Source organism: Anomaloglossus baeobatrachus, chromosome 7 (genome assembly GCF_048569485.1).
Source record: "Anomaloglossus baeobatrachus isolate aAnoBae1 chromosome 7, aAnoBae1.hap1, whole genome shotgun sequence".
NCBI lineage: Eukaryota > Metazoa > Chordata > Amphibia > Anura > Aromobatidae > Anomaloglossus > Anomaloglossus baeobatrachus.
In genome coordinates this window covers 195,462,150-195,484,871 of record NC_134359.1, presented here as the reverse complement: position 1 = coordinate 195,484,871, position 22,722 = coordinate 195,462,150, and the positions used below count along the sequence as shown (strand labels likewise).

General features: G+C 49.5%; 1 protein-coding gene across 8 annotated transcripts in view; it reads right to left on the bottom strand.

Annotated features, from left to right (window-relative positions):
* Positions 1-6,636: 6,636 nt before the first annotated feature.
* LOC142245262 (ubiquitin carboxyl-terminal hydrolase 22-A) overlaps positions 6,637-22,722 on the bottom strand; it is a 179,659-nt gene continuing 163,573 nt past the window's right edge. For all 8 annotated transcript variants that reach the window (XM_075317845.1, XM_075317843.1, XM_075317842.1 and 5 more), the window contains 3 exons: positions 21,911-21,973; positions 13,204-13,353; positions 6,637-7,471 (listed from right to left, as the gene is read on the bottom strand). In XM_075317845.1, the coding sequence (XP_075173960.1) occupies positions 7,429-7,471; positions 13,204-13,353; positions 21,911-21,973 (256 nt within the window). In that variant the 3' untranslated portion in view covers positions 6,637-7,428. The remainder of the gene's footprint in view (positions 7,472-13,203; positions 13,354-21,910; positions 21,974-22,722) is intronic.

The window sequence follows — 22,722 nt, the reverse complement described above, 5'->3', positions numbered from 1 at the left end:
CACGTTCTGTGGTAGATCTTAGCAGACGTGGGCTTCCTAGCCTGTCTCATGGTGGCCACGACCCCTTGAGATAATCCTGAAGATGCTAGTATCCAGGACTCAATGGCCACACAGTCAGGTTCAGGGCCGTAGAATTCAGATGGAAAAACGGCCCTTGTGACAGTAAGTCTGGCCGGTCTGGTAGCGCCCACGGTTGGCCGACCGTGAGATGCCACAGATCCGGATACCACGACCTTCTCGGCCAGTCTGGGGCGACGAGCAGGACGCGGCGGCAATCGGACCTGATCTTGCGTAGCACTCTGGGCAAGAGTGCCAGAGGGGGAAACACATAGGGTAGTTGGAACTGCGACCAATCTTGCACTAAGGCGTCTGCCGCCAGAGCTCTGTGATCGCGAGACCGTGCCATGAAAGTTGGGACCTTGTTGTTGAGCCGGGACGCCATTAGGTCGACGTCCGGCCTTCCCCAGCGGCGACAGATTTCCTGAAACACGTCCGGGTGAAGGGACCATTCCCCTGCGTCCATACCCTGGCGACTGAGGAAGTCCGCTTCCCAGTTTTCTACGCCGGGGATGTGAACTGCGGATATGGTGGAGGCCGTGGCTTCCACCCACATCAGAATCCGCCGGACTTCCTGGAAGGCTTGCCGACTGCGTGTCCCGCCTTGGTGGTTGATGTATGCCACCGCTGTGGAGTTGTCCGACTGAATTCGGATCTGCTTTCCTTCCAGCCACTGCTGGAAGGCTAGTAGGGCAAGATACACTGCCCTGATTTCCAGAACATTGATCTGAAGGGTGGACTCCTGCTGAGTCCACGTACCCTGAGCCCTGTGGTGGAGAAAAACTGCTCCCCACCCTGACAGACTCGCGTCTGTCGTGACCACCGCCCAGGATGGGGGTAGGAAGGACCTTCCTTGAGATAATGAGGTGGGGAGAAGCCACCATTGAAGAGAGTCCTTGGCCGTCTGGGAAAGGGAGACTTTCCTGTCTAAGGACGTCGACTTCCCGTCCCATTGGCGGAGAATGTCCCATTGAAGTGGGCGCAGATGAAACTGCGCAAACGGGACTGCCTCCATTGCTGCCACCATCTTCCCTAGGAAGTGCATGAGGCGTCTTAAGGGGTGCGACTGGCCTTGAAGGAGAGAGTGCACCCCTGTCTGTAGTGAACGCTGCTTGTCCATCGGAAGCTTCACTGTCGCTGAGAGAGTATGAAACTCCATGCCAAGATATGTTAGTGATTGGGTCGGTGACAGATTTGACTTTGAAAAGTTGATGATCCACCCGAAAGTCTGGAGAGTCTCCAGCGCAACGTTCAGGCTGTGTTGGCATGCCTCTTGAGAGGGTGCCTTGACAAGTAGATCGTCCAAGTAAGGGATCACCGAGTGTCCCTGAGAGTGCAAGACTGCTACCACTGCTGCCATGACCTTGGTGAAAACCCGTGGGGCTGTCGCCAGACCAAATGGCAGGGCTACGAACTGAAGGTGTTCGTCTCCTATAACGAAGCGTAGAAAACGCTGGTGCTCTGGAGCAATCGGCACGTGGAGATAAGCATCTTTGATGTCTATTGATGCTAGGAAATCTCCTTGAGACATCGAGGCAATGACGGAGCGGAGGGATTCCATCCGGAACCGCCTGGTTTTCACGTGCTTGTTGAGCAGCTTTAGGTCCAGAACAGGACGGAAAGAGCCGTCCTTTTTTGGCACCACAAACAGATTGGAGTAAAAACCTTGACCTCGTTCCTGAAGAGGAACAGGGATCACCACTCCCTCTGCCCTTAGAGAGCACACCGCTTGCAGAAGAGCATCGGCTCGGTCGGGATGTGGGGAAGTTCTGAAGAACCGAGGCGGAGGACGAGAACTGAACTCTATCCGGTACCCGTGAGACAAAATGTCTGTTACCCACCGGTCTTTGACCTGTGGCAGCCAAATGCCGCAAAAGCGGGAGAGCCTGCCACCGACCGAGGATGCGGAGAGAGGAGGCCGAAAGTCATGAGGCAGCCGGCTTGGAAGCGGTTCCTCCGGCTGCTTTCTTTGGGCGTGATTGAGTCCGCCAGGAATCTGAGCTCCTCTGCTCCTTCTGAGTCCTTTTGGACGAGGAGAATTGGGTCCTGCCCGAACCTCGAAAGGACCGAAACCTCGACTGTCCCCTCCACTGTTGAGGTTTGCTTGATCTGGGCTGTGGTAAGGAAGAGTCCTTACCCTTGGACTGTTTAATGATTTCCGCCAATTGCTCACCAAACAGCCTGTCTTGAGATAATGGCAAACTGGTTAAGCATTTTTTGGAAGCAGAATCTGCTTTCCATTCCTTTAACCATAAGGCTCTGCGTAAAACCACCGAGTTGGCGGACGCCATTGACGTACGGCTGGTAGAGTCCAAGACCGCATTGATAGCGTAAGTCGCAAACGCAGACATTTGCGAGGTCAAGGACGCCACTTGCGGCACTGATGGACGTATTATAGAGTCCACCTGCGCCAGACCAGCTGAAATAGCTTGGAGTGCCCACACGGCTGCGAATGCTGGAGCAAACGACGCGCCGATAGCTTCATAGACAGATCTCAACCAAAGGTCCATCTGTCTGTCATTGGCATCTTTAAGTGAAGCCCCATCTTCCACTGCAACTATGGATCTAGCCGCAAGCCTGGAGATTGGGGGGTCCACCTTTGGACACTGGGTCCAGCGTTTGACCACGTCAGGGGGAAAGGGATAACGTGTATCCTTAAGACGTTTGGAGAAACGCTTATCTGGATAAGCATGGTGTTTCTGGACTGCTTCTCTGAAGTCCGCGTGGTCCAGAAAAGAGCTCAATTTACGTTTGGGATACCTAAAATGGAATTTCTCCTGCTGTGCTGCTGCCTCCTCCGCTGGAGGAGAAATATCCAGCAGTCTATTGATGGCCGCTATAAGATCATTCACCATGGCGTCACCATCAGGGGTATCCAGGTTGAGAGCAGTCTCAGGATTAGACTCCTGATCACCTAGCTCTGTCTCATCATACAGAGAATCCTCTCGCTGAGACCCTGACCAGCGTGATGACGCCGAGGGTCTCTCCCAGCGAGCTCGCTTAGGCTGCCTGGGACTGTCGTCCGAGTCAGAGCCTACAGCCTGTGATGCCTGGGACCCCCTTGGAGCACGGATTAGTTCCAACTGAGGGGGACCGGGGAACATTGAATCAGCAGTGCCCATGGTCTGAGTGACCGGCCTGGACTGCAAGGTTTCTAGAATTTTTGACATAGTCACAGACATCTTATCAGCAAAAACTGCAAACTCTGTCCCAGTCACCGGGGCAGGGTTCACAGGCGTCTCTGCCTGGGCCACTACTAGCATAGACTCCGGCTGACGAAGTGGCACAGGGACCGAACATTGCACACAATGGGGTCAGTGGAACCTGCCGGTAGATCAGCCCCACATGCGGTACAGGCAGGATATGAAGCCCGTGCCTTGGCACCCTTGCTTTTTGCGGATGACATGCTGTTGTCTCCTCAGAGCAATATAGGGGTATAAGCCAAGAAGCGACCGTACAGTGCAATATATATAGGTACAAACAAAAGTACACAAAACAACACTGTGGCACTAGTGGGGTCAGCACCTAGGTGCTGCTTACCGCCCGCTTAACAGCGGGTGTGTGGTCGCCAGAATCCCCTGTCTGGGTCTCCCAGGGCTATGTCCGTTCTCCAGCTCAGACTGCGTGCAGGAATGGCTGCCGGCGTCCTGTGAAGAGGGGCGGGCCGTGGGCGTGCTGCAGACAAAGAGCGGGAAACTGGCGTCCCACTGTGCCCAGTGAGAGGGCTGGAGTATGTAAATAAGACTCCAGCCCTCGGTGCTGACTATTGTACAGCGTCTCTCCCCTTCCCTGACTGACAGGGCTGGGGGCGGGAACGAAACGTAACTAGGCCGCAGAAGCCGGGGACTAGATTTATCAGCGCTGCCGTCGTAAAAGCACGGTCGGCGCGAGGTCCCCGGCGCACCACAAGTCACAGCCGCGCCGCAGTCTCCATGGCGGCCGGCGCGGTAGTTCCCCACACAAACTCACTCAGCTAAGCTGCAGTGAGAATCACCCAAGCGCGCAGCGCTACTGTCCCCGGCGCACTAGAACACCCAGCAACGCTGGAGTGTGTCTGTGCCTGTCTGTACGGGGACACAGAGTACCTGAATGTTGCAGGGCCTTGTCCCCGACGGTACCCAGCTCCGTATCCAGCAGGATCTCCGGGTCTGTGGATGGAGCCCGGCCTCAGAGTCTGGAGGCCGGTAAGATCCCACTTCACCAGAGCCCACAGGGGGATGGGGAAGGAAAACAGCATGTGGGCTCCAGCCTCCGTACCCGCAATGGGTACCTCAACCTTTACAAACACCGCCAACAAAAGTGGGGTGAGAAGGGAGCATGCTGGGGGCCCTTTAGCATGGGCCCTCTTTTCTTCCATCCGATATAGTCAGCAGCTACTGCTGACTAAACAGTGGAGCTATGCGTGGATGTCTGACCTCCTTCGCACAAAGCTTGAAAACTGAGCAGCCCGTGATCCCACGGGGGGTGTATAGCCAGAAGGGGAGGGGCCTTACACTTTTTAGTGTAATGCTTTGTGTGGCCTCCGGAGGCAGTAGCTATACACCCAATCGTCTGGGTCTCCCAATGGAGCGCCGAAGAAAACAGGTTGCATGGTTTAAAAGGGAACCTGGTCTCACAAACCACCTCCGTTACACCTTAGAGCCAGGCTCAGATGCTGCACCCGGAACAGTCCAGGCTCAGATGCTGTAATCGCACTCTCCTGGGCACAACTGACATCCTCCTCATTGGCCACTTCATCTCTGCAGAGCTCTGCCTGCTGGGTAAAAATTAGACTCCCGATGCTTTCCTGGGCAAGTGCAGTAAACCCAACTTCATTGGGCATGCAGCAACCCAAGACTACCAGGGCCTCCCATTCTAATCTTGGCTGAACGTGTTGCTATCAATGGGGCTGGTCAACAGTTTAAAATACCGTATTTTCTGGCGTATAAGACCGGGTGTATAAGACCACCCCCAAATTCTCCAGTTAAAATAGAGAGTTTGGGATATACCGTATATAATCAAGTATAAGCCGACCCGAGTAATGTGCCCATTGTTTAGTAATGGCCCCTGCATTAATGTGCCCATCCTTGCACCCCCCCCCCTTGTAGTAATGAGCCTATTGTTTAGTAATGTCCTCCTACCGATCCCCTTGTCCCCTATTATGCAGTTTACACACAATAAACACACTTCTCCTCTGTTACCGTGGTGATCTCAGCTGCTTCTTGTAGACCGCAGGCACATAGACCCCTCAGTGATAGCATCTGATGCACGAGGCGGCTGTCTGCAGTCATAGCTTTACTGCAGTTAAATGCTTTGTGGTGCCATAAAGCATTAAACTGCAGTAAAGAGCTGACAGCAGCAGCCCCATCTATAGGATGCAATCATTGAGGAGTGCATCTTTCAGACCCCAGGCCCATGGACCCCTCCATGATCGCATCCTGTACACAGGGCTGCCACCGCTGCTGTCAGCGCTTTACGGCACCGCAAAGCATTCAACTGCAATAAAGCCATGACTGGAGCAGCAGCCCCATATACAGGACGCTATCGCAGAGGGGTCTATAGGCCTGCAGTCTGCCTGAAGTAACTGAAGGCACCGCAGGAACGGAAGACAGGTGAGAATAATGTTTATTATGTGTAAGAAGTGGACCAGTAGGAGGGCATTCGTAAACAATGGGCTCATGCACCACCGTATAAGATGATACCCAGCATAAAGACGATCCCCGAAGATTTTTAGGGGTTGAAAAGTCGTCTTCTACTGTATGTCGGAAAATACAGTAGCTTTCCTATAAGGAAAGTACATTTTAATCACTACAAATTACTTCCACAACTGAATGTGTTAAAATAAGTGTTTTTGTGCTGACAATCTTGGTGCATAGCAGGGGCACATATATGTTATTTACTATATGGTCTGCACATTCCTCCCCCGGCTGTGTGCTGAGGTAACAGTATACAGACAGGACAGCCAATTCTTTTCAGTAAATCATTTCCATTCCTGTTTGTAAATTTTCTTCAGGGTGTGAGGGCTCGTGCAAACAAGCGTATAAATTGGACGTGTGCTATCCGATTTAATCATACAGCACACTGACCCGTGTTATTCAATAGTGCTGTTCACATTAAATTTTTTCCCCAAATCTCAGATGAGAGACATCTATGAATGCAAGGAAAAAAAAATTAAATAAAATCACGGACCATCAGAGTGGTATTCAATTAATACAGATCGATTTCTATTATAAACCTAAGAAACTATGTGACCATGTACATGTTTTAATATAGTTGTATGAAAAATCACACAGCTGTCACATGGACATGAAAAAAAAAATTCACGGATGGCACATGGATGAAAATTAGAAAAAAAATGTGAGTTTTCTGATTTAAAAACTTGGACGATTTTTTATGCACTCGTCTGCAGGCACCCTAACACAGATCTCATTTCTGACCAATTTTACCAAAAATTATGCTGCACAATTTTACAATATTTTCAGTCTGGCTATACATTGCATCTTTAAATAACATGCACAATAATAAGGAGCTGACACCGCGAGCTGGAGAGAAGAGACCAGAGCTGTTAGAAAAGAATGAATGCAGACCACAAACATTAAAGACATGTCAATGCATTTGCTGTCTTTTCTTTTACTGATGACTGCATTGATGAAAACGTTTCATGAAAGACATATTGCAATTCAATGCAAAACAAAACCATCCATGATGAGGAAACAAAGGAACAACAAAAATAATAATTAGGATTCCTGAGTTTTCAGGAGCAGTCCACATAAGACATACAGGAAAGAAGTCCCCTGTAACTGCTGAATCTGTCCACAATCCAGGATTTCTTAATGCTGGCTGAGAAAGACAGATATCTTAGTAGTTTCATACTGTATTTATTTTATAACTAAAATCACAAATAGAGAACTTGCAAAATACTCTTATGCCTTTTCCACCTTGATTTGGAGATACCAACCCGATTGCTCTTCTTAAGCTTTCAGTCCAGAGTGCATCAGATGACGGCGGCTTTCCTTTATCAGAACGGCCATGTTTGGTCAGATGCTACTCAAGCACCAAATGGAGAGGATGTTTTAGTGATGGTATCTGGAGATGTTTCCTACCCCCTCCCCTCCCCAGCCTTCCCATACGTAATCCCAGAAGCACGATGAGAGATGTTTAGTACCAGACTTTATTAATCCCTCTGCCCCTTTCCTGTTTAGAGATCCCATTGTCTGTGCTGAAACTTTTTAGTTCTTCCTCCCGTTCAATAGTCATTGGGCAGATGCGACACCGGCATTGCTCCTGTCTAATGTCGGCTTTGTCTGAAAAATTCAGGTAGGTCTGTGTGTCGTCAGATAAGTCTTGCTTGAATTTGTTTATATTCACATTTCAGACAAAACGCAGAAAAAATTACTCATACTCCAGAAACTGCTTGTGATAAAAAAGCAAATACCTAAAAGGAAGAAGGATGAGAAGACATTGATAAGTGATTTATGGATATTATGCTCAATGTATCAAATGTACACAAAAACTGATGCATAACAGCAGATAAGCGCGCATTACTGCATTTACACTGGGCATGAGTCTTTCTGGGAACAAATGTTACCCAATAGTTGCGCAGTGTAAACAGGCTACATATCACCCGCTGACTGAGGAAACTTCTCAGCAGCACATTTCCTGTTTACATAGGATGATGTGCTGTTAATAACTAGTGCCACTAAGGGTGCCTTCACACTTTAGCGATGCAGCAGCGATCCGACCAGCGATCTCACCTGGTCAGGATCGCTGCTGCATCGCTACATGGTCGCTGGTGAGCTGTCAAACAGGCAGATCTCACCAGCGACCAGCCCCCAGCCAGCAGCGACGTGCAAGCGACGCTGCGCTTGCACGGAGCCGGTGTCTGGAAGCTGCGGACACTGGTAACTAAGGTAAACATCGGGTATAGTTACCCGATGTTTACATTAGTTACCAGCGCACACCGCTTAGCTTTGCTCTCCTAGCTACAGTACACATCGGGTTAATTAACCCGATGTGTAATGCAGCTACATGTGCAGAGAGCAGGGAGCCGCGCACACTGTTTAGCGCTGGCTCCTTGCTCTCCTAGCTACAGTACACATCGGGTTAATTAACCCGATGTGTAATGCAGCTACATGTGCAGGGAGCCGGAGCCGGCAGCACAGGCAGCGTGAGAGCTGCGGAGGCTGGTAACTAAGGTAAATATCGGGTAACCACCTTGGTTACCCGATGTTTATCTTGGATACAGCTTACCGCAGGCTGTCAGACGCCGGCTCCTGCTCCCCTGCTCGCTTCATTTGTCGCTCTCTCGCTGTCACACACAGCGATCTGTGTGTCACAGCGGGAGAGCGCCTTTGAAGAAAACGAACCAGGGCTGTGTGTAACGAGCAGCGATCTCGCAGCAGGCGCCAGATCGCTGCTCAGTGTCACACACAGCGAGATCGCTAATGAGGTCACTGCTGCGTCACAAAAAGCGTGACTCAGCAGCGATCTCGACAGCGAGCTCGCTGTGTGTGAAGCACCCCTAACACAAAAGACCAATCTACATGTATCAAACAAACTAATAGCAATCATGTAGATGATCAGTGAAAACACAAATGGTCTAATGTAATGTAATCTTATTCAAACCACATATCCAAAGCCCTCTTCACTGCCTGCCGACTACAAGCATTCCTTAACCCAGAATCGGCAAAAACACTAGTGCATGCCCTCATCTCCCATCTCGACTACCGCAACTTCCTGCTCTCTGGCCTCCCTTCAAAACACTCTTGCACCCCTCTAATCTATCCTAAACTCTCCAGCCCGACTAATCTACCTCTCCCCACGCTATTCCCCGGCTGGCCTCACAACTCTGTCAATCCCTCCATTGTCCAAAGACTCCAGTTCAAAACACTAATCGTGACAAAAAAAGCCATCTGAAACGTGTCTCCTCCATACATCTGTGACCTAGTCTCTCGGTACCTACCCGTACGCAACCTCAGATCTTCACAAGATCTCCTTCTCCACTCCTCTCTTATCTCCTCTTCCCACACTCGCACACAAGATTTCTCTCGCGCCTCCCCCATACTCTGGAACATTCTACCCCAACATATCAGAGTCTCCCCTACCATGGAAACATGAAGACCCGCCATTTCCGACAAGCCTACAACCTGCAATAACCCTCTGACCAGGACACCACTGTGCAACCAGCTCTACCCTCACCTACTATATTGTCACTGTAGACTGAGCCCTCACGGGCAGGGTGCACTCCTATTGTACCAGTCTGTGCCTTGTATAGTTCATGATTATTGTACTTTATTTTATGTATACCCTTTTCACTTGTAAAGCTCCATGGAAAAAATGGTGCTATAATAATGTAAATGAACCCTCACATGTATACCCTAAATCAGGGGTGGGGAACCTCCGGCCCGCGGGCCGCATGCGGCCCGCCATGACCTTTTATGTGGCCCCCGGGCAGATTCCCGGGGGAGGCAGTGCTGGTGCTGTCACCTCGGTCTTGCTGCCGCCGGCCCTTTAAATCCACACATTGCTGTTTGTGCTGCAATGTGTTCTCCCGTCGGCCAGTGCCAATTGTGGGCGGGTCTACAGCAGCCTCAGCTTCCAGCCTTGTGTGTCCGCCCCCTGCCCTCCGGAGATCAGTGCCTGCCTTCTCCTTCTGATGCAGTGTGTCCGGCTCCTGCCCTCCGGTGATGTGAGTGCGATGCTGCTGTGAGTCCAGCGCCGACCCTCTGCTGCTATGTGCCCTGCCCAATGCTTTGTGCCTCCCCACACCAGTTCTGTAAACCTTCTCCCCCAGAGTTGCATGAAACTCTCAGCGCAGTGTGGCCCCCCAATGTCCTGTGTGCACCCCTCCCCCAGTCCTGTGTGCAGCCCCCCAATGTCCTGTGTGCAGCCCATCACCCAGTAGTCCTGTTTGCACCCCCCCACCAATCCTGTGTGCACCCCTCCCCCAGTCCTGTGTGCAGCCCCCCCAATGTCCTGTGTGCACCCCCACACAATCCTATGTGCAGCCCATCACCCAGTCCTGTGTGCACCCCCCAGTCCTGTGTGCACCCCCCCAGTCCTGTGTGCACCCCCCCAGTCCTGTGTGCACCCCCCCCAGTCCTGTGTGCACCCCCCCAGTCCTGTGTGCACCCCCCCAGTCCTGTGTGCACCCCCCCAGTCCTGTGTGCACCCCCCCAGTCCTGTGTGCACCCCCCCAGTCCTGTGTGCAGCCCCCCAGTCCTGTGTGCAGCCCCCCAATGTCCTGTGTGCAGCCCCCCAATGTCCTGTGTGCAGCCCCCCAATGTCCTGTGTGCACCCCCACACAATCCTATGTGCAGCCCATCACCCAGTCCTGTGTGCCCCCCCCCAGTCCTGTGTGCCCCCCCCCAGTCCTGTGTGCACCCCCCCAGTCCTGTGTGCACCCCCCCAGTCCTGTGTGCACCCCCCCAGTCCTGTGTGCACCCCTCCCCCAGTCCTGTGTGCACCCCTCCCCCAGTCCTGTGTGCAGCCCCCCAATGTCCTGTGTGCAGCCCATCACCCAGTAGTCCTGTTTGCACCCCCCCAATCCTGTGTGCACCCCTCCCCCAGTCCTGTGTGCACCCCCACACAATCCTATGTGCAGCCTATCACCCAGTCCTGTGTGCACCCCCCAATCCTGTGTGCACCCCCCCAGTCCTGTGTGCACCCCCCCAGTCCTGTGTGCACCCCCCCAGTCCTGTGTGCACACCCCCAGTCCTGTGTGCACACCCCCAGTCCTGTGTGCACCCCCCCAGTCCTGTGTGCACCCCCCCAGTCCTGTGTGCACCCCCCCAGTCCTGTGCGCACCCCCCCAGTCCTGTGCGCACCCCCCCAGTCCTGTGCGCACCCCCCCAGTCCTGTGCGCACCCCCCCCAGTCCTGTGCGCACCCCCCCAGTCCTGTGCGCACCCCCCCAGTCCTGTGCGCACCCCCCCAGTCCTGTGCGCACCCCCCCAGTCCTGTGTGCACCCCCCAGTCCTGTGTGCACCCCCCCAGTCCTGTGTGCACCCCCCCAGTCCTGTGTGCAGCCCATCACCCAGTAGTCCTGTTTGCACCCCCCCAATCCTGTGTGCACCCCTCCCCCAGTCCTGTGTGCACCCCCACACAATCCTATGTGCAGCCCATCACCCAGTCCTGTGTGCAGCCCATCACCCAGTCCTGTGTGCAGCCCATCACCCAGTCCTGTGTGCACCCCCCCAGTCCTGTGTGCACCCCCCCAGTCCTGTGTGCACCCCCCCAGTCCTGTGTGCACCCCCCCAGTTTTGTGTGCACCCCCCCAGTCCTGTGTGCACCCCCCCAGTCCTGTGTGCACCCCCCCAGTCCTGTGTGCACCCCCCCAGTCCTGTGTGCACCCCCCCCAGTCCTGTGTGCACCCCCCCAGTCCTGTGTGCAGCCCATCACCCAGTAGTCCTGTTTGCACCCCCCCAATCCTGTGTGCACCCCTCCCCCAGTCCTGTGTGCAGCCCCCCAATGTCCTGTGTGCACCCCCACACAATCCTATGTGCAGCCCATCACCCAGTCCTGTGTGCACCCTCCAGTCCTGTGTGCACCCTCCAGTCCTGTGTGCACCCCCCCAGTCCTGTGTGCACCCCCCCAGTCCTGTGTGCCTCCCCCCCAGTGATGTGTGTGCCTCCCCCCCAGTGATGTGTGTGCCTCCCCCCCAGTGATGTGTGTGCCTCCCCCCCAGTGATGTGTGTGCCTCCCCCCCAGTGATGTGTGTGCCTCCCCCCCAGTGATGTGTGTGCCTCCCCCCCAGTGATGTGTGTGCCTCCCCCCCAGTGGTGTGTGTGCCTCCCCCCCAGTGATGTCTGTGCCTCCCCCACAGTGGTGTCTGTGCCTCCCCCACAGTGGTGTCTGTGCCTCCCCCACAGTGGTGTCTGTGCCTCCCCCACAGTGGTGTCTGTGCCTCCCCCACAGTGGTGTCTGTGCCTCCCCCACAGTGGTGTCTGTGCCTCCCCCACAGTGGTGTCTGTGCCTCCCCCACAGTGGTGTCTGTGCCTCCCCCACAGTGGTGTCTGTGCCTCCCCCACAGTGGTGTCTGTGCCTCCCCCACAGTGGTGTCTGTGCCTCCCCCACAGTGGTGTCTGTGCCTCCCCCACAGTGGTGTCTGTGCCTCCCCCACAGTGGTGTCTGTGCCTCCCCCACAGTGGTGTCTGTGCCTCCCCCACAGTGGTGTCTGTGCCTCCCCCACAGTGGTGTCTGTGCCTCCCCCACAGTGGTGTCTGTGCCTCCCCCACAGTGGTGTCTGTGCCCCCAACCCCTCCAGTGGTGTCTGTGCCCCCAACCCCTCCAGTGGTGTCTGTGCCCCCAACCCCTCCAGTGGTGTCTGTGCCCCCAGCCCCGCGTGTGGTGTCTGTGCCCCCAGCCCCGCGTGTGGTGTCTGTGCCCCCAGCCCCGCGTGTGGTGTCTGTGCCCCCAGCCCCGCGTGTGGTGTCTGTGCCCCCAGCCCCGCGTGTGGTGTCTGTGCCCCCAGCCCCGCGTGTGGTGTCTGTGCCCCCAGCCCCGCGTGTGGTGTCTGTGCCCCCAGCCCCGCGTGTGGTGTCTGTGCCCCCAGCCCCGCGTGTGGTGTCTGTGCCCCCAGCCCCGCGTGTGGTGTCTGTGCCCCCAGCCCCGCGTGTGGTGTCTGTGCCCCCAGCCCCGCGTGTGGTGTCTGTGCCCCCAGCCCCGCGTGTGGTGTCTGTGCCCCCAGCCCCGCGTGTGGTGTCTGTGCCCCCAGCCCCGCGTGTGGTGTCTGTGCCCCCAGCCCCGCGTGTGGTGTCTGTGCCCCCAGCCCCGCGTGTGGTGTCTGTGCCCCCAGCCCCGCGTGTGGTGTCTGTGCCCCCAGCCCCGCGTGTGGTGTCTGTGCCCCCAGCCCCATGCCCCCAGTTAATTAATTGCTTCACCCAATATAGCAGGGTCATTTAAACATTGATAATTTTGTGCGGCCCCCGAAGGTTGGTAGAAATTTCCAAATGGCCCCCGACAGAAAAAAGGTTCCCCACCCCTGCCCTAAATATATAAAATGATGCATCTCAAGACAAAACTAAAAGTAACAATTCCGTAAAAAGCAGCCACAATTGATAATAGTCAAGTACTTTATAGACAATGGATATCCAGAGGTATAGGAAAGATAATCATCTGTTAATGCAATATGGAAAAATACAAGCACAGTACACAATACCCAACTCACCCTTCGCTATCTAGAACATCTTTAATGCTAGCCTTGGTGATAATTGCATCGTCACACTTAAACCACTGGTCTTTGTGTTGCCTGATGAAGCTAGTGTAATGCCCGCTCTCCAAGGTTCCCTGGTGGTTAACTACTGCAAACAAGGAATACCTGAAAAGAGCGCACAGAATAAATCATTCCAGCAGGACATATTTATACACTCCTTTACACAAGTGGCACACGATATACATTAGTGAAATTTATGCAGCCTAAGAAAAAAAAAATGGGGGCTCAGGTAGACTTCATATTTAAAGAACTTAGAGATTCTGAAAGTGTGTCACTACATATATATATATATATATATATATTTACTGTATGTACATACATACACACATACATACATACATACATACATACACAGTGCCTACGAGTAGTCTTCAACCCCCTGCAGATTTAGCAGGTTTGACAAGATGCAAATAAGTTAGAGCCTGCAAACTTCAAACAAGAGCAGGATTTATTAACAGATGCATAAATCTTACAAACCAACAAGTTATGTTGCTCAGTTAAATTTTAATACATTTTCAACATAAAAGTGTGGGTCAATTATTATTCAACCCCTAGGTTTAATATTTTGTGGAATAACCCTTGTTTGCAATTACAGCTAATAATCGTCTTTTATAAGACCTGATCAGGCCGGCACAGGTCTCTGGAGTTTTCTTGGTCCACTCCTCCATGCAGATCTTCTCCAAGTTATCTAGGTTCTTTGGGTGTCTCATGTGGACTTTAATCTTGAGCTCCTTCCACAAGTTTTCAATTGGGTTAAGGTCAGGAGACTGACTAGGCCACTGCAACACCTTGACTTTTTCCCTCTTGAACCAGGCCTTGGTTTTCTTGGTTGTGTGCTTTGGGTCGTTGTCTTGTTGGAAGATGAAATGACGACCCATCTTAAGATCCTTCATGGAGGAGCGGAGGTTCTTGGCCAAAATCTCCAGGTAGGCCATGCTATCCATCTTCCCATGGATGCGGACCAGATGGCCAGGCCCCTTGGCTGAGAAACAGCCCCACAGCATGATGCTGCCACCACCATGCTTGACTGTAGGGATGGTATTCTTGGGGTCGTATGCAGTGCCATCCAGTCTCCAAACGTCACGTGTGTGGTTGGCACCAAAGATCTCGATCTTTGTCTCATCAGACCAGAGAACCTTGAACCAGTCTGTCTCAGAGTCCTCCAAGTGATCATGAGCAAACTGTAGACGAGCCTAGACATGACGCTTTTTAAGTAAAAGGTACCTTACGGGCTCGTCTGGAACGGAGACCATTGCGGTGGAGTACGTTACTTATGGTATTGACTGAAACCAATGTCCCCATCGCCATGAGATCTTCCCGGAGCTCCTTCCTTGTTGTCCTTGGGTTAGCCTTGACTCTTCGGACAAGCCTAGCCTCGGCACGGGTGGAAACTTTCAAAGGCTGTCCAGGCCGTGAAAGGCTAACAGTAGTTCCATAAGCCTTCCACTTCCGGATGATGCTCCCAACAGTGGAGACAGGTAGGCCCAACTCCTTGGAAAGGGTTTTGTACCCCTTGCCAGCCTTGTGACCCTCCACGATCTCGTCTCTGATGGCCTTGGAATGCTCCTTTGTTTTTCCCATGTTGACCATGTATGAGTGCTGTTCACAAGTTTGGGGAGGGTCTTAATTAGTCAGAAAAGGCTGGAAAAAGATAATTAATCCAAACATGTGAAGCTCATTGTTCTTTGTGCCTGAAATACTTCTTAATACTTTAGGGGAAGCAAAACAGAATTCTGGTGGTTTGAGGGGTTGAATAATAAATGACCCTCTGAATAAACTTTTCACAATTTAAAAAAGAAAAAAAAAAAAAAAAAAAAAAAAGAAATAACATTCTTTTTTGCTGCAGTGCATTTCACACTTCCAGGCTGATCTACAGTCCAAATGTCACAATGCCAAGTTAATTCCGAATGTGTAAACCTGCTAAATCTGCAGGGGGTTGAATACTACTTGTAGGCACTGTGTGTATGCGTGTGTGTGCGTGTGCTATGACGAGGAACCCACAATGTCTTTCTCAAGTGTTATGCTGAGGATTAAGAAGAAGGTGTTGTGATGTTTATATTTGTAATTATTGATTATATAATACATTTTTAATACAAAATTAGCTATCCAGTTTCACCAGTTTATTATTGTTTTCTGCAGCTGCTGGGGCTTCCATTTTCATTTGCTTGTGTATGTGAACATGACACCTACATACTGCAAATTTGGCAGCCTCTAGGCATGAGAGCCTGCGGTCAGTGTCCCTCTGGGCTGTGGTTTGAGCTACAATTTCCCTTTTACCACTCAGCATTCAATGCAATCAGTGACAGGACACGGAAAGTGGTGATCGGCAGCCTGACATTGCACTGGCAAGGTACCGGGCAGTTCTCACCACTAGAGAAGTCACCACCAAAGAGCAAGAGATCAGGGCTGTGGCAGAGGCTTCTTCCGGATGTGAGAACAGAGTGGTAGCCTGGGATTAGTAATGCAATCCTATACTCACCGCCACAGAGTTTGCAGCGTTCATACATAGAATAGCAGTGTAATCGGTACACTCTTGTGCTATGAGCACGGACTCCGCTCTGCTATGTCAATGTGAGTCTCATTCAGATGTCCCTGCGTTACACCTCTGAAGGAGCCTTTACACCAACATAGAGGCAAGTATCTAATGCCCGTCATGTGTGATACAGCCTGCAGTGCCATGTATCTAAACCCTCTCATGTGTGATAAAGCGTGCAGAAACGGATATCTAATCCCAGATTGTGGTGCCCTACTCGCAACTAATCGCAGTGCATGATGCAAAAATGCATATCTACTTCCAGAGCATGATACTCCCACGTATCTAATCTCACCATGAGCTACACTATGCATATCTCAATTTATAGTGAGAAACACCAATAATGTCGGCTCTGCCAGCCATCCTCGGTGATTTAGTTCACGTCAGTATCGCACTGCAGTCACCAACAATGTCTCTGAAATGTGATACTAAACTTCATTCTCCTTTAACCCCTTAACGACCCATGACGTACTGGGTACGTCATGGATTGTGTGCGGTTAATCCCCGCCCCCTGCCGTGGGCAGGCGGGGATCTGTGCACATATCAGCTGTTTTCAACAGCTGACATGTGTGCCTGCTAGTCGCTGGTGGAATCGCTTTCACCCGCGATTATTAACCCCTTACATCTCGCTGCCAAAATCTGGCAGCAAGATGTATATGCGCGCGGTCATTATTCTGACTTACCCCGCCCCCATCGGAAGTCACATGACATGATCACGTGACTTCCGGTGGTTGCCATGGTAGCACAGGGTCATGTGATGACGCCTGCAACATGAGTCACTTCCTCTCAATGCTGGAATACAGCCGGCATTGAAAGTAAAGCACCATATCTGCAGTTCTCAGCTGTGTAGCTGTGATCTGGAGATACTCATATGGCAGAGCGATCAGATTGCTGATCGCTATAGCCCCCTAGGGGGACTAGTAAAATAAAGATAAAAAAAAAAAAAAAGTTTTAAAATTTTTTAAAAAACCTAAAAAAGTTCAAATCACCCCCCTTTCACCCCATTGAAAATTAAAGGGTTAAAAAAACCCCCACACATTTTGTATCGCCGCGTTCAGAAATGCCCGATCAAAATATAAAATCAATTAATCTGATTAGTAAACGGCGTAGCGGCAAAAATATTCCAAACGCCAAAATGATGTTTTTGTTCGCCGCAAATTTTGCGCAAAACGCAATAACAGGCGATCAAAATGTAGCATCTGTGCAAAAATGGTAACGTTAGAAACGTCAGCTCGAGACACAAAAAATATGCCATCACAGCCATATATCCCAAAAAATAAGAACGCTACGGGTTTCGGAAAATGGCGCAAAACGCGTGCCACTTTTATTGGACAAACTTCTGAATTTTTTTAACCCCTTAGATACAAGTAAACCTATACATGTTTGGTGCCTACAAACTCGCACCGACCTAAGGCATCACAATAACACATCAGTTTTACCATATAGTAAAATACACCAAACACTATTGTCGATCACACTTTTTTTGCAATTTTTCCTACTTGGAATTTTTTTGCCGTTTTCCAGTACACTATATGGTAAAACTTATGGTTTCATTTAAAACTACAACTCGTCCCGCAAAAAACAAGCCCTCATATGGCAAGATGGAGGGAAAAATAAAAAAGTAACAAAAAGGTGGGGAGGGCACCACCTACAGGGAGTAGTTTTAACCCCTATAGTAGTCAATGGTTTCACCTCAGCACACTTAGAGGAAGGTTAAGGCAAAGGAAAAGAAGTGTGCATATTAGAGGGAGACACCAAATTATATGGAAAGATGTACTTTATTATAAATAGAACACAGGGTCACACACCTTTAAAACCACTTAAAAAGGCATAAAGCCACATATCAAAGAAGTGTCCAAACCTCCGTTAAGGTTGGACTATCCTCTGCTACCCAGAAGGGGAAAAGTGCTATGGAAATACAGCAATATATAATTCATGCAGGTATAATAGAAAAAAAGGGGGTATAACAATTTTACAATAAATAGTATACAGAACAAAGTCATACCCAAAAGCATATAGTGGTACATGCAGGTCACAAATTAAATATGCAGTTTCAATTGGTCATACATAAAACACTATTATACCACTATAAACCTTGCAAAGAGAATATCCCCCAAAGGTAAAGGAAAAACCTGCAGATGTATTACATAGCATGAATCCTAATAACCAGCCATAGCCAATTTTACCCAACAGCAGGGGAGCGGAGGATACTGATCCCCACGCGTATTGTCACCAACTAGGATGACTTCATCAGGGGTGGGTTCCCTGTGCCCAAAGCGGCAGGTTTAAATACCTGAAGGTCCAGGGAATCAGTCATAATGGCGTTTCCATCAGCGCGCTCCCGAAGCACCCGGCGTCCCGGAAATAGCAACTGCGCATGCGCTAGATCATTTTGAAGAGGAAAGGTGTATAACTGAGTACCGCGCATGCGCGGGACTCCGAAAATATGGCGGCCGCCATAGGGAGAGACATTTATTTCCCTGAGGATAAGAACGCAAGTATATCGAGTATATATACCAATATACGGTGGAAAGATGGTAAAGATCCCAGGGAATAGATATACCAGAAACCTGTTGTCCATTAGATTAACATATAGGATCATGTAGTTCCTAAAGAACTCTATATAGGGACACACACATATATGCACATGTAGTCCATTAATTCCCAGTTGGGACCTATACACAATATGCATATAATTGGTGTGTATTGACAAGGACTCCCACAGTCAATACACAAATTTACTCAATATATAAGAGAGACCCATCAGAAAGCATGTCACATATTATGCATCCATGCACAGGATCATCTATTTTCTGAGGGAATCCATATAAAGACCCGTCCACATATACATATAGAGGCACCCTGTGTTATAACTTATATATAGTATTCCTCTCCTCCCCCGCTCAACATCAGGGAGAAGAGAAGAAACAAACATAGGGAAAAATAAAAAAGTTACGGCTCTCGGAAGAAAGAGGGGAAAACCCCCCCAAAAAAACGCAAAATGCCCGTGGGCTGAAGGGGTTAAGCTATGTTCACACGCTGCATCTTTTTTCTGAGTGCATCTTGACTGCATCTTTTTCCTGTGGTCTCAGAAAATGCAGCTTGTCACCCAAAAACCGCATGACGTTTTGCCGCGTTTTTGTTAATGCATTTTTTAAAGGAGAAACAAAACATGATAGAATAGGATAATTTATAGATCGCTAGAATAGATAGGAGATAATAAATAGAGAAGATAGATAATAGAAAGAACAGACAGAATAAGGTAGAAAGAAATAACAAAATAGCTCTATAGAGGGGTAGCTAGCTTGGTCAGCTGTTTTTTTTTTTTGTTAAAAAAAAATTACGTGGGGTCCCCCTTATTCTTCAGATCCAGCACAAGATTAGCAGCAGTTGCAGGCTGCAACCCTCAGCTGTGTACTGTACCTTGTATGGTTATGAAAACTTGAGGGGATCCCACTCTTAATTATTTGATTTATTTAAAACAAAAAAACGTTGTGTCCCCTCTTTTTTTTGTAAACTAGCCAAGGTACAGCAGACAACTGGGGGCTGATATCAGGGTGGGAAGGGCCATCATTATTTAGCCCTTTACAGCCTCAAAATAGCAGCCCACAACCACCCCAAAAGTTACACATCGAAAAGGTACGCCACTTCTGGTGTTGGGCCCGGCTCTTTCCAGTGCCCTGGTGCGGTAGCTATCAGGGTAATAAGGAGTTAACAGCCTACAGCTGCTACTATGTCCTAGCTTAGTGATGGCAGGCGTCTATGAGACACCCCCCATCACAAATCTGTAAGTGAACGTAAACACAGACCCAAAAAAAATCCTTTATTTGAAATAAAAAAACAAAGCACCCTCTTTCACCACTTTATTAACCCCCCAAACACCCCTCCAGGTCTGACGTAATCCGTAAGAGGTCCCACTACGATTCCAGCTCTGCTACATCTGACAATCCCAGCGAGCGGCCATAGAGCAAGACTGCCTGCTGTGAGCTCCATGCAGCAACTAAAGTGAGTCACGCGATAACGTCACTCAGATTACCCGCGGTCACAGCTGGAGTCCTCCACCTGTGACCGCAAATCATCCAAGTGACTGAAGTGAGCGCCACGATCAGCGGGACTTCATGCAGGTGATTTGCTGTTACAGGAGGAGGCTGTGGCAGTGGCTAACCTGAGTGACGTCACCACTCAATGCGCAGCTCACTTCAGTTGCGACCTGAACTTCACAGCGGGCAGTTCTGTTCTATGGCCGCTCACTGTGAGCTTCAGATATGTAGCAGTGCTGGAAGCGTCGTGGGATCTTGTGTACATGACCTCGGCCCTGGAGGGTTCTGTTGGGGTTAATAAAGTGGTGAAAGATGGGGCTTTTTTGTCTTTTATTCCAAATAAAGCATTATTTCGGTGTTTGTGTTTATTTCATTTCACTTACAGATTAGTGATGAAGGGTGGTTCATAGACGCCTGTCATTATTAATATAAGACTTAGTGGCAGCTATGGGCTGCCATTAACTCATTATCCCGATTACCACCGCATCACGGCAATCGGGATGAGCCGGGTAAAGTCCCAGGACTGTCGCATCTAATGGATGTGGCAATTGCGGGCGGCTGCTGGCTGATATTTCTAGGCTAGGGGGCCCCCAATAACGTAGTCCTCAGCTGTGAGCTTTATCTTAGCTGGGTATTAAAATTGGGGGGACCGCACGTCTTTTTTTTAAATTTATTGTACTGTACGATATAGAACCGCCCACCAGCGTCTGTGATTGGTTGCAGTCAGACGCGGCCCCATGCTGAGTGACAGCTATCTGACTGGAACCAATCACAGCCACCGGTGGGCGAGGGAAGCAGTGCATATTGTATGAAGGTAATGAGCAGCTCGGAAAGTGAATGATCGGTAGCGGGAGCAGTGTGACAGCAACGTTGGTGATTTGGTAAGCATGAAGTGCTTGCTCCTACCCATTTGCGCCAGATTCTGGTCCCCATTGACTATGGGAACCGGCACCTAGACAGATACCAGGGATCTGTTCCCCGCCAACCTCGAGTCAGCGGGGGATCGATCAGCCACCTCTCCGAAACGCACGGACAAGACGCAAAAAGAATTGACATGCAGTATCTTGGCTGTGTCTTTAAAAACACAGCCAAGATGCAGCAAAAAAAAAAAAAAAAAAAAAGATGCACTGTGCCAGCAAAATATAAATCTCAGACTTTGCTGGAATAAGGAAACGCATGCATTTAGGTGCATCTTTGTGACGTCAAAAATGCACCAAAAACGCTGTAAAAGATGCCACGTGTGAACATAGCCTTATACTTTTGCAGACACCCAGAAGTGGAGATAATCAGACATCACACACGTGAGCAGACCCTGACCACATTTACTGTGGTAGAAATGTGATACCCCAGTATGCTAGAAAACTTCAGCAGCTGCTCCCCCTCGTGTTTAGAAGTTTAAAATATCAAAACTTTAAATTATATTTTATATCCATAAAAAACACTAACATTTTGGATTTTCAGTCAGTATTGCCATATGAGGGCTTGTTTCTTGCGGGATGAGTTGTACGTTTGAATGACACCATTCATTTTACCATATAGTGTACTGCAAAAGAACAAAATTCAAACTGCAGTGCAATTGCAAAAAAATTCACTCCCACAATGGTGAGCTTTTTTTTCCCTTCTATTCTTTTTTTTTACCATGTTCACTGTATGGTAAGATGGTTAGATTCACCAGGTCAGTATTAATTTGTAGATATCCAACAGGTTTTTTTTTTATTATTATTATTATTATTTTAAGTGGTGGAAATAAAAAAAACAAAAAGGGCGACATTTTCCAAGACCCGTAACATTTTAATTTTTCGGCATATGGGGCTCAGTGATGGCTTATGCCTATTATTGCAATTTATTGCTATGTTGCGGAGAGCCAAGAAGAGGCAGTTCTGGGTTTTGATGTTTTTATCTCATTACGCCCCTTAGCGATTGGATTAATTTATTTTTTGATAGATTAGACACAGCAAAGTTAGGGAGCTGACGTAGGATGTACCAGTAGGTTCTGAGTAGGTAGAGGGTTAATTCAAGCAAAAAAAATATGCCCAAAATATGAAATAAATTGTGTATCTGAATGCATAGATAAAATCGTAATACTTACTTATTGTCATTGTTTAAACTGTCTTGAGGCTGCTGATACTGACCATTCATTCTGCTCTCTTTGCTAGAAACAAATTAAGACACGATTATGTAAATAACTTGCTGTGTCTACAACAATATCCTTAACCCAAAAGGCATTAAAAATATATTACAACATTTTTGCAATACAGCCCTCCAATGAAGAGCTCTTGTGAATAGGGAGAAAACGGTAATGTGACCAATAGATGAGGAATATATGCAATCTCTCGGCTACGCAGGTCTCCTGACCTTCGTTCCTTACCTCATTTATGCCTATGAGGCAGTGAGTTTAGATCAGGAGACCCAGTGCTCGGGCCGGGTATTGTGATGTGAGTATGGACCGTATTTCATGGATATGTCAACCTGACTCAATGATTTTCTATATCTGTACACAATATAGCTGAAGTCTGGCAGCCACTAAAGTTTGCTCAACTTGTGATTGTGGATTCTTAAGTTTTTCCCATAAGTTGGTATTACAATGAAAGTGTAACTGTCAGTTCAGGTAACTTTCCAGAGTACACTGTCCTGTGTGGGTATATGAGGAGAACGATAATTTCTGGCCATTATATGACTGGTATGCAGCATTTTTTCACCAGTTTTCCTCTATGCAGGCTACTCAAATTTTCAGTTTTCGCTGAGCTAGTGAGAGGAGTCTAGCTGCCAAGTCACCTCCTATACTTGTCACACAGGAGGATTTCTGCTCTATGCAGCACACAAACAAAATCACAGAGGACAATACACAGCAGCACTGAGAACTGTAGCGGTTAGTCGCATTCTATAGAGAAATGACTTGCT